This window comes from Strix uralensis, chromosome 23 (genome assembly GCF_047716275.1).
Source record: "Strix uralensis isolate ZFMK-TIS-50842 chromosome 23, bStrUra1, whole genome shotgun sequence".
NCBI lineage: Eukaryota > Metazoa > Chordata > Aves > Strigiformes > Strigidae > Strix > Strix uralensis.
In genome coordinates, this window is record NC_133994.1 from 6,744,251 (window position 1) to 6,758,999 (window position 14,749).

The 14,749-nt window shown below is 45.5% G+C and overlaps 1 protein-coding gene across 1 annotated transcript in view; it reads left to right on the top strand.

Moving 5' to 3' along the window:
* Positions 1–4,148: 4,148 nt before the first annotated feature.
* KAZN (kazrin, periplakin interacting protein) overlaps positions 4,149–14,749 on the top strand; it is a 227,778-nt gene continuing 217,177 nt past the window's right edge. Inside the window, exon 1 of the mRNA XM_074893082.1 lies at positions 4,149–4,911. Coding sequence (XP_074749183.1) covers positions 4,791–4,911 — 121 coding nt within the window. The 5' untranslated portion in view covers positions 4,149–4,790. The remainder of the gene's footprint in view (positions 4,912–14,749) is intronic.

Sequence of the window (14,749 nt, forward strand, 5' to 3'; positions counted from 1 at the left end):
CTCAACTGTGGTGTTATTAAGCTGCTTGTGTTACTGCATCAGAGGAAATTTCCTGATGAACAAATTTGTTTGGCTCCATCCATGAACTCCTCTGCTAAGCAGAGATGCTGTAACCATATTGTCTGTGACCGGGAAGCTGACATCAGCCCGGGCTGTTCAAAGAAGGGATGCCATGCAGCGATCTGGTAGATCTGAGATGAAGGGATTAAACAACTTGAAGTCTCCTGAAGTGTTATTTGCATGAATTTTTCCTTTGAAAAAGAAGCAAGCACCCAGCTGAGATCACATCTCTTTTCTTGGCAGTCAAAAGGCACACAAGACCAAATCTGCCCCTTAGCTGGCTAAGGCTTTACCTGTGACAAAGCTCACAGGAAGCAAACTCAGATAAAGAGAGTGAATTTTCATTTCTAGAGATGACTGTCAGAAACACAGGTTTTCAGAGCCAATGATCATCCAAAAGCCTTAACGACTGCACAGAACTCCCACGGAGAAAGTGAAGGTCCATCAGAGCATGTGACCTCAGTCTGAGGTTGTCACAGTCACTGGCCATCTTTTGTGTTGCCTTTTGGTGGCCACGGGGCAGCTATGGGAGCGCTGTACCGACACAAGCGATGCTCTTTGCCGGGGATGGGATTTCCCATCAGCCAGGCTGCCAGGCAGATGACTCGGGTCTGGCAAGCCCTGCAGGCACTGGCAGAGTGCAACGTAAGGAAACGCCTGGTGTGTTGAGAAAGGCTGGCAGAGGTAATCAAGTTACCTGGTCTGGGTATTTTTTTTGCCAATGGAAGTCTTTTCATACATATTTGAGAATGCTGCCATTGTTTTTATGTCTCATTAATCTTAAAGGAAGCTGAAACTTCCTGGTTTAGCACACAGCTTGTGTTAGGAATAAGCTCCTACTTACTAATGGATAGGATTGACTTCCCTCTCTCTCTCACCTTCCTCCCGCGCTGCCAGGGCAGTCCATGCACAGGTTTCATTCACTGCGTGCAAGCACAGCACCTCTTAAATTGAGCTCCGGTGTCTTAACAAGGATCACATTATTCCTAATCCTAATATTTTTCCTTTTCACCTAAAAAGCTAAGCTTTGAGTCTGGTTATTTGTCTGTTTTATTAGTAGTAATTTTCTATGTGGGGTCAATTGCTGTAGCTGATGAACACCTGCAGAATGGGGGGGACCTTAAGGAACCTTGCAATTGTTAAATAAATTGTTAAATAAAGCTCAGATTGTTGTGGTAAGCACAGAAGCCCAGAGGAGGAAATCTGCCATTGGATCCTGCACAGGACAGGGCACAGCAAGGCAGTTGTCAGCTGCGTGAGTAAAATTTAGGTGAGCTGCAGTGAAGTAGATGTCATAGGAAAATTTCTGTACTTCATAGAGGGTCATTTCTTAGGAGCAAAATGTACTGAGCTAAACTGGAGCATCCCTTGGCCTCCTGTTCAAAGACCAGGCGCGGGTGTGCAACTGCACTGTTGTCCTGCTCCCGGCATCTCGCTGGGCGAGAAGGTGATCGATGCTGAGCAGGTACCTAACTCCCAAACCAGCCCAAACAAGAGGGCTTGCTTTCTCACTTTCTGTCTTTTAGGGACATGTACTGACTTGATCTAACGGCTGCAAGCTGCGAACAATGGTGTTAAATGAAGCGTGGCTGCTCAGCGTGTTGCGTAACCACTGCGGCGCTGCACAGTGCCCCATATAGACCCATCAAACCCTGCAGGGAGCAGGCGGCGGGGGCGAGCCGGCCGTCTCCCCAGCACTGGAGCTACAAGACATGCTCCAGAAATCAAATAGCAAACAGGCTTTAACACTTCCCCACTTTTTCTAGTCCTTCTTTGGGAAGCTTTCTTACAGCCAGGGTACCCACCCTACTAATGAGAGAGTCCTTTACAACTGCAGAATACAGATTTTCTAAGACTTTTGGGTGGGGCTTTTTTTGCTTTTCAAGAACCTTCAGTGTGCTTTCCTAATGCATAATGGAACTGGAGAGAAGGAAAAATAGATCTGTGAATTTCTCTGCAACACTAAACCCCCTGAAATCTTGAAGAGCTAGAAAAGTTTTGTTAAGGAAATAGGGGAAAGTGACTTTCAGGTAGCCTCTTGCATAATCTTTATTTTTTTTAAAATTATGCTTTAATATTTCAGAGCTAGATGCAGCCATGTGGTGGATTTTGCAGACAAGTTGCCAATCAGCTCTGGGAGAGTTTCCTGGTACATGATCAGGAATACATGTTGCCCAAGGTGATGCATAGGATGGAACATCTACCACCTTTCTGGGCAACCTGCTCCAGTGTCTCACCACCCTCACTGTGAAAAATTTCTTCCTTCTATCTAGTCTAAATCTATGCCCTCTTTCAGTTTAAAACCATTGCCCCTCATCCTATCCCTACCCCCCTGATCAAGAATCTCTCCCCCCTTTCCTGTAGCCCCTTTAAGTCCTGGGAGGCTGCTCTAAGGTCTCCCTGGAGCCTTCTCGTCTCCAGCTGAATCCCCCCAACTCTCTCAGCCTGTCCTCACAGGGGAGCTGCTCCAGCCCCCCGAGCATCTTCGTGGCCTCCTCTGGCCCCACTCGAGCAGGTCCGTGTCCTTCTGATGTTGGTGCCCCCAGAGCTGGACCCAGCACTGCAGGGGGGGTCTCATGAGAGCGGAGCAGAGGTGGAGAATCCCCTCCCTGACCTGCTGGCCACACTGCTCTGGATGCAGCCCAGCACACAGGCAGCTTTCTGGGCTGCAAGTGCACATGGCTCATGTCCAGCTTTTCATCCACCAACACCCCAAGTCCTTCTCCTCAGGGCTGCTCTCAGTCCCTTCCTCTTCCAGCCTGTATTGGTACTGGGGGTTGCCCTGACCCATGGGCAGGACCTTGGACTTGGCCTTGTTGAACCTCATGAGGTTCACATGGACCCACTTCTGGAGTTTGTCCAGGTCCCTCTGGATGGCACATCCCTTCCCTCCAGCATGTCGGCCGCACCACACAGCTCAGTGTCATCTGCAAATTTGCTGTGGGTGTGTTCAGTCCCACTGTCCATGTCACTGATTAAGACATTCATTATAGGAATCCTTACAGGAAGGAAAGGTCTCACAGGAGGTGATAGCTTTCACAGTACAGGACCAATTTAGCAGCTGTTAAGTGCTAAATCTACCAGTTTCTTTGGACTAAGCAGGGAGAGGGAGTAGATCCAATAAAAGGATAAAGCTGGGATTTTTGGGGCAACACTGGTCCCAGGCTGAGTGCCCACCCTGTGCAGTGATATAGCCGGACGAGCTGTGTTGCCTGCAGCACAGGCCAGGAGATGGGACTGCAATTCCCTGGTGCTAAAATTTCTCCAGGTGTCCCTGGGCAAGTGACTTTGCCCCTCTCTGCCTCAGCTGGCTGCAGAAAGGGGCTAAGAACAGCACCCAGCCCCACCTGGGTTTTGAGCTATTTGCAGGTGACTCGCATGCTCTACCCTGGGCTTTCTGTTGCTATAATCGGGCAGTTCTGTATTTCCATCTAGGTCACGGTGTGTTTTCCTAGCCGTGCGCGAACCTTTCTTCCCAGCAAGCTTCCCACAGAAAGCCCCGATGACTCATGGAGGCCCAAATTATCCAGAGCTCCTGGAGTCAGCATCCTTTGCCTTGGCAGAGGGAGTTTTTAAAACGAAGATGAATCAGCTGTGTCAGACTTTGCTGGGAGTTAACTCCTGGCCCCTATTCCACGCAGACAGCCCTGGCTGGTGTTTACCCTGAGGAGTTCCAGCAGCGCGGTGGCCCTGGGGTGGGAAGGGGGGCAAAGTGCTGGGCATCACGGCGGCAGGTTCGGGTGCCAGCCCTCGCAGTCCTTCCCCCTTTCCCTTGAGCACCTCGGGAGGCAGGCGTGAGGGGGTTAAGGCAGGCGGCTCTCCGCTGCCCGGCTGAGGCAGCGCTTCCCCGGGCCCCCGGAGGAGCTGCCGGGAGCAGCCGCTGCAGCAGGGCAGGGGGAGAGGGAGGGCCACTGCAGCAGGGCCGGAGAGATGTTACTTAACGGCCGCTCCAATCTCCTCCCCTTCGCCTGTTTTGCTGGGGGAAGGGGAGAGAGGGCTGTAAGGAAGGAATAAACCACGGGGGGGGGCTAATGCCGAGAGCTGGCCGAGCCCCCAGGAGGGGAGGCTGCGGGCTGCTGCCGGCGTCCGCCCGGGGAAGGAGCCGCGCGGCGCCCCGAGCAGCGGGTACCATCTTGGGCAGCGGGCGGCAGGGACGGGGGCTCCTCCGCCACCGGCTCCGTCAGCTGGAAGCCGCCTCCAACCTCCTGACGTGAAGCTTGGGCTCGGAACCCCGGAGAGAGGCTGAGATCTTCCCGGTGCTCCGGCATCCTCGGGCGGCGGCGGGAGGAGCGCGGCTCGGCATCCCGGCCGTGCCCGGGGAAAGCCCCCTCTGACTCCCCGAGAGATGTGCCCAAGCTGATGGACGAGGGAGCGGCTGGGTTGAGACATCTCAGCTCCACGAGAAGAAAAGAGACTCGTATCTTTGCTGTAACTATGGCAGATACCCCAGAAAGGGTCAATCCTTACTGCCTAATGCTCATCTGTGGCTGAGGCCCCCAGACCTGCCTAGGACGCACCACACAACTCCTGGAAGAGGCAGAGACAGGTCTCAATGAAAATACTGGTGGCACCCAACTGAAAACATGCGTGCTGTTACTCCCCCTTGAAAAGAGGGAAAGGAGCATCCTCTGGGCTCGGGGAGAGGCACCCTTGCTCAGTGTGGGTCTCCTCCTGCCTGCTGAGGATCTGTGGGGGACAGGAGGCTTCTCACAGCTGCTGGGCTCTGCCCCATGACTAACACAAAGGACCCGAAGAGAGCTATGGACTCCCCTCCGGTGACCTCCACCTCTGCGGCAGGCCCCATCACCTTCTCGCAAGTTTTCGGGCAGCAGTGCCAGCTGATGGAAGCAGGTAAGAGGGGAAAGCACGCACGTACAGCCTCAACATCCTACATCTCACCTCCTGGTCCACAACATCCTTCATATTTTCCCTCCCCTGTCCTCTTTCCCAAGTTTTTCCCAAAACCTGGTGTTTTCCAAGGGGAAAGTTGTAGTGACCCGTGTTGCATTTGCACACCTGCCTCAACTTCTCCCAAAACCACTTAAAAGCTTTGTATCCAATTAGTTACACATTTGAGGCAAGTGTTGGGACGCCTGTGTGTTTTGGGTTAACGTGGACTGAACAAGCTGCTTTTTGCCTGACAGTGGAAGTTACCATTATGTTTAGATGTGTACACAACATCTATAGCAACTTTTCCAATTTCAAACCAATGACACTCAAAATGGAGGTTGATTTGCTGTTTTGGAGGGTGACTGTTGCAGTACAGAGCATCTCTAGGTGTGCAGATCTCTGCTTTGGTATTCAGTTCTACAAAGTGTTTGGTTTTTTTTCCTTTGCTTTTTATAGCTGTTCGTGTTACTGTGGCACCTAGAAGCTCTGTTGCTTTTCCCAGTTGTTTTCATACATTTGTAATGCCTCTACAGATGGGCCTGATTATCTGTTATCTGTGTCTTTTGGATATTCAGGAGGAAGTGTGTAACATGACTAATCCCAAATTGTCCATTTTTGACTCATTTGTCTCACTTGCCCCGCACAGTGCTCTGAAGCACTGGTCCATTCATAGCCCCAGAGATTTGTCCTGGCATCCTCCTTCCTACCCGAGTTCCCAAGACTAATGGATTGGCATAATGAATTTTACAAGGCTTGCTCTCTTTTTTCTGTCCCTGCTTACAGGTAGCTCTGAGAATGGATGTATTTATTTTACTTATGGCTGTGGAGAAAGCCTGGGTTTTTTCAATGATACCATTAACACTTGCTCTGAATTTCTAGGCCTCGTTTTACTCAGACCTACTGGTACTTTCTTATTGCTGTTTGTGATGGTGCATATATCTTAGCAAATATGTTTTCCAAAGCGTCCCATCCCCTCTTTCCTCTCTTTTATCCCCAACCAGTTCTGGTTTGGATTGTAGTGTTTCTATTTACATGGTGAGATCCAAAATATTATGTATTAGGGTTTTGCTGCAGATCTCTGTGCAACTTCTGTTGTGCCTGTTGTACTTTCACAGGGTGAGCTAGGAGAATGACTTGTTAATGACTTGCACTCAGTTAATCAAGCCTGTGATCATGCTGCTGCCTCCAAGAAAACATTAGGCAGTTTTTCAGGAGGGTTTGGTATTAATCTTTTGTATTATATGGCCTGAGATCAGTCCAAAGGCTGTGGATTCATTAGGTCAGATGTTACACGAAGAGATGTATGAGAAAGACCCAGTCCTGGGTGAGCATTTTGTTTTCCAAACAAGTAAGACCAAGCAGGTGAGAAAACACAGGTGGTAATTTTAGTTTGGTTTGCTTTTCCTTTCCCTTTCTTACAGGGAAACACCAGAGAGGAAACCTGTGAACCTAGGACTTAGGAGTCCCACCTCAGTAACTAAACCATAATATTTTCCTCCTTCTGATGGATCACTTTGGTAGGGCTTTCTAGATGTCTCCTCAGGTACAAGGTGCAGTGCAATGTAAGGATAGCTGCCGTGAACATCACTGACATTCAAAGCAAATGAATACATTATGTGTGCACGTGATTTTAAATCTATGTGAGCTTTCTATTCTTACAGCAATAACAAAAGATAGTCAGCATAGCTGAGAGCAGAACTTCAGCCGGTGTGTTTGTAGACATGTCTGTGTTCACAGGGCCTTGCAAAACTTGGCTGCCCAAGCTGTCACCGTACTCCGGGGTTTTAACGTGGGCAGGAAGGATGCCCTAGGGAAACAGGAGTGGGTACAGGTTTGGGACACCAAGCTCCAGTTACCTAGTTGTGTCCTATGCCACAAACACATGACATTTGGGATAGAGCCATAAAAGGGCCCTACCTACATCATGTAGGGCTGTGCAAGCGCCTTTACAAACCACAAAACCAGATCTTGCCCCCTGCAAGTATTTTGCAACAACAATTTCTGAGGAGCTAGGTGGTGTCAAGTTCTGAGCTGTAACAGTCCAAATTTCACAAGCAAGATTGTAGACACCCAGTACTGCATTGTTGTTGGTGGTGACATTTGTGCTTTTTTAATAACACTGCGATGTGCCTGAATGATAAAAGTCCTGGCCTTAATTAAATGTCAGACTATGTGCCTGGAGAAATGCCGAACTCTAAATAAATCACAGTCTTGACAGCACAACTTTCATGTACCACCTGGAATGATCTCATGTTTTCTATAGCTTCTGCCTTTGTTTTAAGGACTTTCTTCCTCCAAAGCACCTGCAAGAAGAGCTGAGGTCTGCTTGCAGAATATGTTGTAGGTTTTGTGTAGCAGCATCTGTCCTTGAGGGAGAGAGCAGGGGTGCCTGGCACCCCACTGCAAATGTGTGTCCCCTCTCGCTTAATGCTGCTCCTCAGTAACTTGCTCTGAAAAACAAATATGGAATGTCTTGACAGTTAACTTTTCTCCTGCCAGCTGCACGTCTTCCCCTTTGATGGAAGACTTGAAAAGTTTTTTGTACAGCTGATTCTGCATAATTGGCTGATTATTCATGCATGTTTTTGTAGATTTGCATAATACCCTAGAATGTACTATGGTAATCACAATATTAGTCTAAATGTTGTCATATGGGAGCCCTGCTCCAAAGCTGTTTTGCCCTTTACACAAGTACTTGATCTTAATTTAACCTCTGAAGCACTGTTTACTTGTACATTACATAGGATGCTCTTTTGAAAATGTTTTCTATCTTCCTTTTCTACCCTACTGTACTGTTGCCACTACCTTACCAAGTTTAGTTTACAATGCCTCCATAAGTTTGTTTCCTGGGATGTGTTCCTTGCAATTACCTGGGGTTTTTTTATTTGCACTGCGCACAGGGAATAGTGCAGAATGGAGGACTGGAGCTGGCTTAACCCCCTCATTTGGGAGTTCACTGACAGAACTCCAGTTTCTCAAGGCAGTAGATCCTTGCTGTTGCTGGCATTAAATTTGCCTGATGCCTGAAAGATCTGTCAGTGTCACCTGGGGACGCAGTCACCTTTCAAGAGGGTGTGATTTCAAAAGAGGAACTGTAATCCCTATCTAGGATTGCTCATAGAATAAGGTTTTCATTTCATGGGCAAGCCATGCAGGTTGGCTGGTTTTTCACCTGCTCCAATTTAACTACAAGGCTGGTGATTTCCAAAAGGAGTAATTGAGAAAGAGGCTGTCTTCAAAACCCAGTCCTAAATCTTCTCAATCTCAGCTGAAAGTCCTGTCTGCCAGGCAATGCTGGAGTATTTTTCTTGTTTGAAGCATGAATTTGAATCTGGCCCAGACTCATGCTATAAATTTTGCTAATACCAAAACGAAAGGCTATAGGGTTTTTTTCCATTTGACAGTTTCTGAATTAAAAAAAGAAAAATCGTCTGAAAGATTTATGATTGGCACTACCAAACTTAAAAATGAGTGAGACTAAGAATTTGAAGGGTATTTTCCCTCTGCCCTCCCATGAAGTATTGAATATATGGAGCGAGACCTGATCTCAAGGAGAGTTGAGGGCTCTCTTGAAGAACTAGGCTTAGCAGAGAAACCACTTTATATGTGGGCATATTCCAAGCAACTTGTTTGGCATAATGCAGTTTTCTGGACTTGCTGCCATGTGTTATTCTCTGACTCACTGCTCCATTAGATTAATTGTCATTTTCCATTAATTCTTTGGCTCTCAGATGCTGCTGATTTGTTAAGGTTCACCCCCCCCCCCTTTTTTTTTTTTTGTATCTTGCCAGTTAATTTTCCATTGGTTATGAAATAAGAAACTCGGTTCAAGATGTGACCAGAATGAACAAGAAAGCTTAAGTAATTTGAAAATCATCCAGACTTTAAGATGCTGCCCTGAAACTTTTACATGTTGTCTTTCAATTACATATATATTATCGGTTATGTGTATTTTGTATCCTACTCTGATGGTTGATCCACAAATGGATGTGAGTTTGGTTTGGCTATCAAGTAGAAAATTAAGGACATGATGCAAAATTCTCAGGAGTTATTCTATGGGAATTAATGTAATGTGGTTCAAAGTTTCTGCCTTTCTCCCCTAGATTTGTAGTTTAGCTCTTGATCCAGTTCCTCTCAAGAGGAATGTGAGGTAAGAGAGATGCAGCATTGCCTATGCAATATATTTGTCCTGCAGCATGAAATCCCTGGAATCTCGTCTGGTCTAGCATCTTATTGCAAACAAAACATTGAATATGGAACATAGGATTCCTTTGTCTGGTGCCTGAATATGTTTTTTTAAACAAAGAAAATAGCATTTTAAAAAAAAAAAATCTATGTACCCTCTGATTTGGGTGAAGTTTTCCTCAGGAGCTGGGCTCCTTAAAGCAAAGAGTGCAAAGCTGATGTGTGTTGAGTCTGAATAAAAATGTGCCTTGAATCCTTGAATCATGAACCAGACCTAGAGCTCTGATGAATTATAGGTTGCATTTGTGTGTCCATTTGTATGGAGATACCCTGTTACTAGATTTTTTTTTTCTTCCTTCTGTGAAGCACAGCTTGAGCAAAACTTTATCTTAAGACTTCAAAATACAGTGATGTTTCCTTTAGCATCTTCTCTGCAACAACAAGGTACGTAGGAGGGGAAAGAAGTGTACTTGACATTGAACAGCACTCGGACAAAACTTATGGCTGTGCTATGAAGTAGTGGCTCTCTTGTGGCAGCACATGTTGGGCAACACATCTCCCACCTCAAGCTGTGATGAGCACAAGGAACAACCGGCCTCCTGGGGGCCCGAGCCTTGCTCCTCTCCCAAGCTGTTTCCAAGTTTTCCTGTCCTTGCAGATGTAATGTTTCCACCTCCCCTTGGGGGAAGCTGCTCCCACCCCCCTTGCTGCTTTGCACCAGGGAAATGCTGGGTAGCAAAAGCAGTTTTCAGCAGTGTCAGCAACGAATGGGGAAACTGCAAGCAGGGGTCAGAGTCAAGAGTGAAGCACCTCGGAGGGTAGCAGTAGCACTGCTGTTCCTACTGATGCTCCAGTCAAGGAGTAATTTGGCCCTTGATGCTGTTAGTTTTCACTTTTTTTATTGGAGAAGGCAGCAAATTTTCCTTGAACAAATTTGAACACTGAACATTTCTTCAAGGAAACGTCTCTATTGGTTGCATCGGACGCTATAGGTGCACTGACTTGCTTTTAAGTGACTACAAGGCGTTGAGTCGGCAGCAATGCACTGCCTGATGAGAAAGGAAGCAGAGTCACAGAGCAGACAAATTTTCTAGTGCACAAGACAGGTCTAAGGGAAAACCAGCACTGACAGCTTAATAAAGGAGCAGAGTCACAGCAGAGCAGGGAGGGTTTTTTAAAAATAAAACCACAGATCAATGCTTGTCTGTAACCTACTGCGTTTCCATGTGGGACATTTCTTTGCCTAATGACTCCTTTTACAGCCAAGTCCTTCGATAAGAAAACTTTACTGATATCGTTGCTGACCTAAAGCATGCATCAGGCAATTGGGGAAGAATTTATGGGAAAATCTCAGCCCCTTGTAAGATGTTGAAGGAAATCTCTGACCTTTCAAAATGAGGCTGAGGAGATGAATGTTTACCATCTGTGCTCTCATATTTTTTGTCCCTTAGTCCCTTGTGCATTTTTCTGTGATTTAATTAAACACCAACCAAACAGGATCTGGTTTCAAACCTTTTACCTGGAGCTGAAATGGAGCAGCATAGGGTTTCAACTTCTTTCCAAAAGCTGAGGTTAGCAGTGCCCATCAGGCACTTAGGGAGCTGGGTCCCTCTCTTATTTCCTGCCACATAGGTAAGTGAAAGATGATTTAATGGGTTCACATCAAAGCTGTGATCCTTTCTGGTCCTGGGTTTCCTTAACTACAACACTGCAGTGAGCTCAGGCTCCAGATATAAGCATATGAGCATTTGAGCAAACCTTTTGTGACAGCTCTTCTTTCCTCCCATGGACAACAAGAGAAAACAGTCAGCATAAAATTTGCTTGGATCAGTTGGTCTGAGACCACACAGAATCAGGGCTGGAAACATGTTCCTTGGTACTTAGCGCATTAGGTTTCCTACGTGCATTAGTCAGTAATAAATTTTTTATGGTAACAAGTTGTTTGATTTCCTGTCCCAAGAGAAGATGATGTGTAGCAAAGAGACTCTGTTTCCAAAGATGATTGCAACAGTCTTTTTAATTAGTGTGCCACAGGTTAGGTCTGTGCAGGGGCAGATTTCCTAGTTTTGGGGAAATAAGAAGCAGGAGCAGGTATCAGGTGAGTGGGGTGAGATGAATTCAATGATCCCCAAGAGTCTGGTTCTCCTGGGTGATAGACTTGTGATGCTCAATGCAGGTATCAGAAGCTGTTAAGACTGCTGGCCAGCTCTGCAGACATCTGGAATAGAAAATTATTTACTGCAGCCTTACAAAATTAAGGCCTGACTGTTATTTTGTTGAAATTTCATGGCAGGGATGGGGATGCTGCTTTTTCCCTTTTACTAAAACTGCCTGCTCTTGAAGATTTCTGTTCCCTTAGGATGGAGTTATCATCTGGGTTTACGTCCTGGTATTATGGCAGGCTTCAGTAGCTTGAAAGCAACCGGCATAAATCTGTGTGCTCACCGCTATGGTGCTTGAGAACATGTAGATGAGATCCCTGCCAAATTCCCATGCATGATATTGTCATGCTAAATAACCTTGTGTGCGTTGGTGTAGAAAGAGGTGTCATTTTTATTGAAATGAAAACCCTATTTTTCTGAGATGACAAGAAATGTATTGGAAACAAACTACTCCAAAAGCCCTTTGAGTTTTGTGTTTTAGGGGAAAACAGGATAATCTGATTCTCTCCGGGGCCAGCTCCAGCACTAGGAGGAAAAGTCATTTACCTCTCCCCAGAAAAGCACTAAGTAAAAATCCTCCTTGACAGATGATGTGCTCCTGCCTGAGCTGAACAGATTAAGGGGCCACAGAAATGAAATGGGAAGATCACTAATATTTTTCTTTTCCATCCAGTGGAATGAGCTGTTACTAGAGATGAAAAAAAATGACATTTATCTCTCTCTTCACTTTGTTCACTTGTGCTCCCCAGGAGGAAAACAACGGTTAGTGCCTTGTGGATGGAAGTTCACTTGCTGTTTATACCTTTTATTGCTTTACAATGTTCTCCTTTTAAACACACAAATATTGTGCCATTGCTACTTGCTTAGGAAGCCCCAGGTGACCCAGGGGTGCAGCACAGGGCTCCTAAGGGCAGGGGGACAAAAGACAATGACTAGGGAATACTCTACAAATATTAATGTGAAGTGCTTGAGAAATTAATGGAGACTGCATTTCAGTGAGCAAAATGGGGTATAACAGATTGGAGGGTTTGTTATCTCTGAGTGGTTTTCCTGGTTTGGGTTTTTTCAGTCTTGAAAAGCTCATGGAAATTGCAGTGTGTGGCTGAGATGATGGGTCGGGGGTGTCTTACGGCAGAGCTTAGCTGTTTCTAACAGCCAAATAGTAGATTGTGCCCCAAGGGTGATGGATTGTACCTGCTTGAAAGAGGGGAGAAAACCAGTATTTTCCAAAAATGGAAATGTTGGTGTCTGGGTATTAAAAAAGTGGGGAAAGCTGGACTTAGACTGCAGCTACATCTACATTTCCAGTGGTGGATTTGGTGCTATGCTCCCCAAAGCAGTACTCTGGATTTCTGGGATCTGATTAAACAGGTACAACAGCTGAGTGAGATGCGCAGTGCTGTGGGTCTGCCTCCCACTCTCACCGTGGCCAGGTAACTCCTCTGGCATGTCTGCCCTGCAGGAGAGTCCCTTGTGCTGGACAAATCCACCTAGTCGTGGTTAATCTACTTAAAACCAGACCAGCACAGAGTAGCCACTGGGGGAGGAGGGGGCAGTGACTGTGGGCATACTAGTAAGTATGAAATTATGTATATGTACCTACATCTATATATACATAATACACAGCAGGAGGGGTTTATTCTTCAAATTGAGAGGAAAAGCTTTTCCAAAGTGTTAGGACTGTCATATCCATTAAGTATCTGACAATCCCCCCTCCCCCAACAACAGAAAACAGAAAGAAAATACTGTAAATATTTCTCTTTGCATAAATTAAATATAAATTGTTCCCTGTCACCTCAATAGAGAGACTCAATTATTACAGCATCTGTGTAGTAACCACTTGCCAGCTGATTTACTCCTGATTAAATTATGGGTAGTGTTCATCTGCACTCCTGATGGACAAATTTGGTTTTGTCAATTAACGTTCATGAGTAGCAAAGTATAAGGATATAATAATTCCTTCAAATTGAAAGCAACCATCGTATTTTTATGACACCAAAATAACGAACTGAAAACATGTGTATGATTAGATTTGCAGCTACAAACACAAATTAGTCATCCTTTCTTTCTTTGGAGGTCTTTGAGGAAATTTTAATGGCCATGCACTGTTGAAAGTAAAAAGGAATGAAAGGCATTAAGCAAGGTATTTGCCTTTACTATGGCTTTATCCTGTTTTATGGAAGGTGGGGATTTTTGATATAGCTAGTTGGGAACTGTGTAAGTGGATATTTTTAAGTTGTCTGAATTCCGATATGACATAATGAAAGCATTTTACTAGAATACATTCAGGCCATCAACATTTTAAATGGGAAATCAGCTGAACGAGGTTGAGGTATTGCCTCTGTACTTTATCATCCTGATGTACTGGTTGCAATGATGAAATTAAAAAAACATTTGAGCCTTTCCAAAACAAAACATTTCTACAGGGCCAAAATATAATACTCTTGAACTATCTATATGTTATCCTGGCTTTGAATGAAATAAAATATATGAAGTTGTATGAGATGGGGAAACCATGTTTAGATTCTATTAGTTTTGGGAATGAAAGTGTAGTGTCATCAAACACCTGTGTAAAGAGAAAACAGGTTAGGATAAAGAAATCAATGTTTTTTCTGCTGAAAAGAAAGAAAATGTTGCTGTGTCCCAAGGGTCACAGCAGAGGGGTTGCAAATGAGGAATATTGCATTTTCGCAATATCATTCTGTAAGAATCGATCCAAAAAGTACTTTTTAACAGCTCCTAGTAAAGCAGCTAGAGATGGTGACCTTGGAGCAAACTGCCAACAGCCTGGTTAATTACACAATTCATTCATCTCGGTACAAGCTCTGCATCAGCGCTGCGCTGCCAATGGGGCTTCGCTGCCTGTTGTGTTGAGAGTAAGTTCCAGGTGATTAAATTTATTTGATTTTCTACTATTCCTTTTTTCCTGATCACCCAATTACTTGAGCAATGTAATTATGCTACATGATCTCTTGTACATGTGCTTAACATTCACCAGTGGCTTTTGGTGCTGTGATCCACTGCTGGGTCTGGGTGACAGGGACCAAGTGCCCTTGTTCCCGCTGCCTGCAGCACAGTATGTCCTTTCCTGCCTGCACAGTACTGGCCGTTGTTTGCTAAGGAGGCCGAAACTGCTGCCCTCAACTAAATGGTTAAGAAAGTAAATAAGTTAAATTTCAGGAAACTCAGACTGTCTGTAAAGGCTGGGCAAAACAAAAGGCATCTGATGCTCGGTGAGCGTACACAGTGCTTGCAGCAAAATGAAACTTCATTCTCCCTGCAGCATCTTTCTGCATGGATATAAATAGTTTCTGCCCCTCATTTGAGCTTTTTCAGGTTATGTTACAGAGGTGCTTATTATTAGCTTCATTTTGCAGACACTGAAACAATGGTACAGCATGCTTCAGTGGCTGCAAAATTAATCAGCTCAGCCTCAGATTTGCCAGAAATAG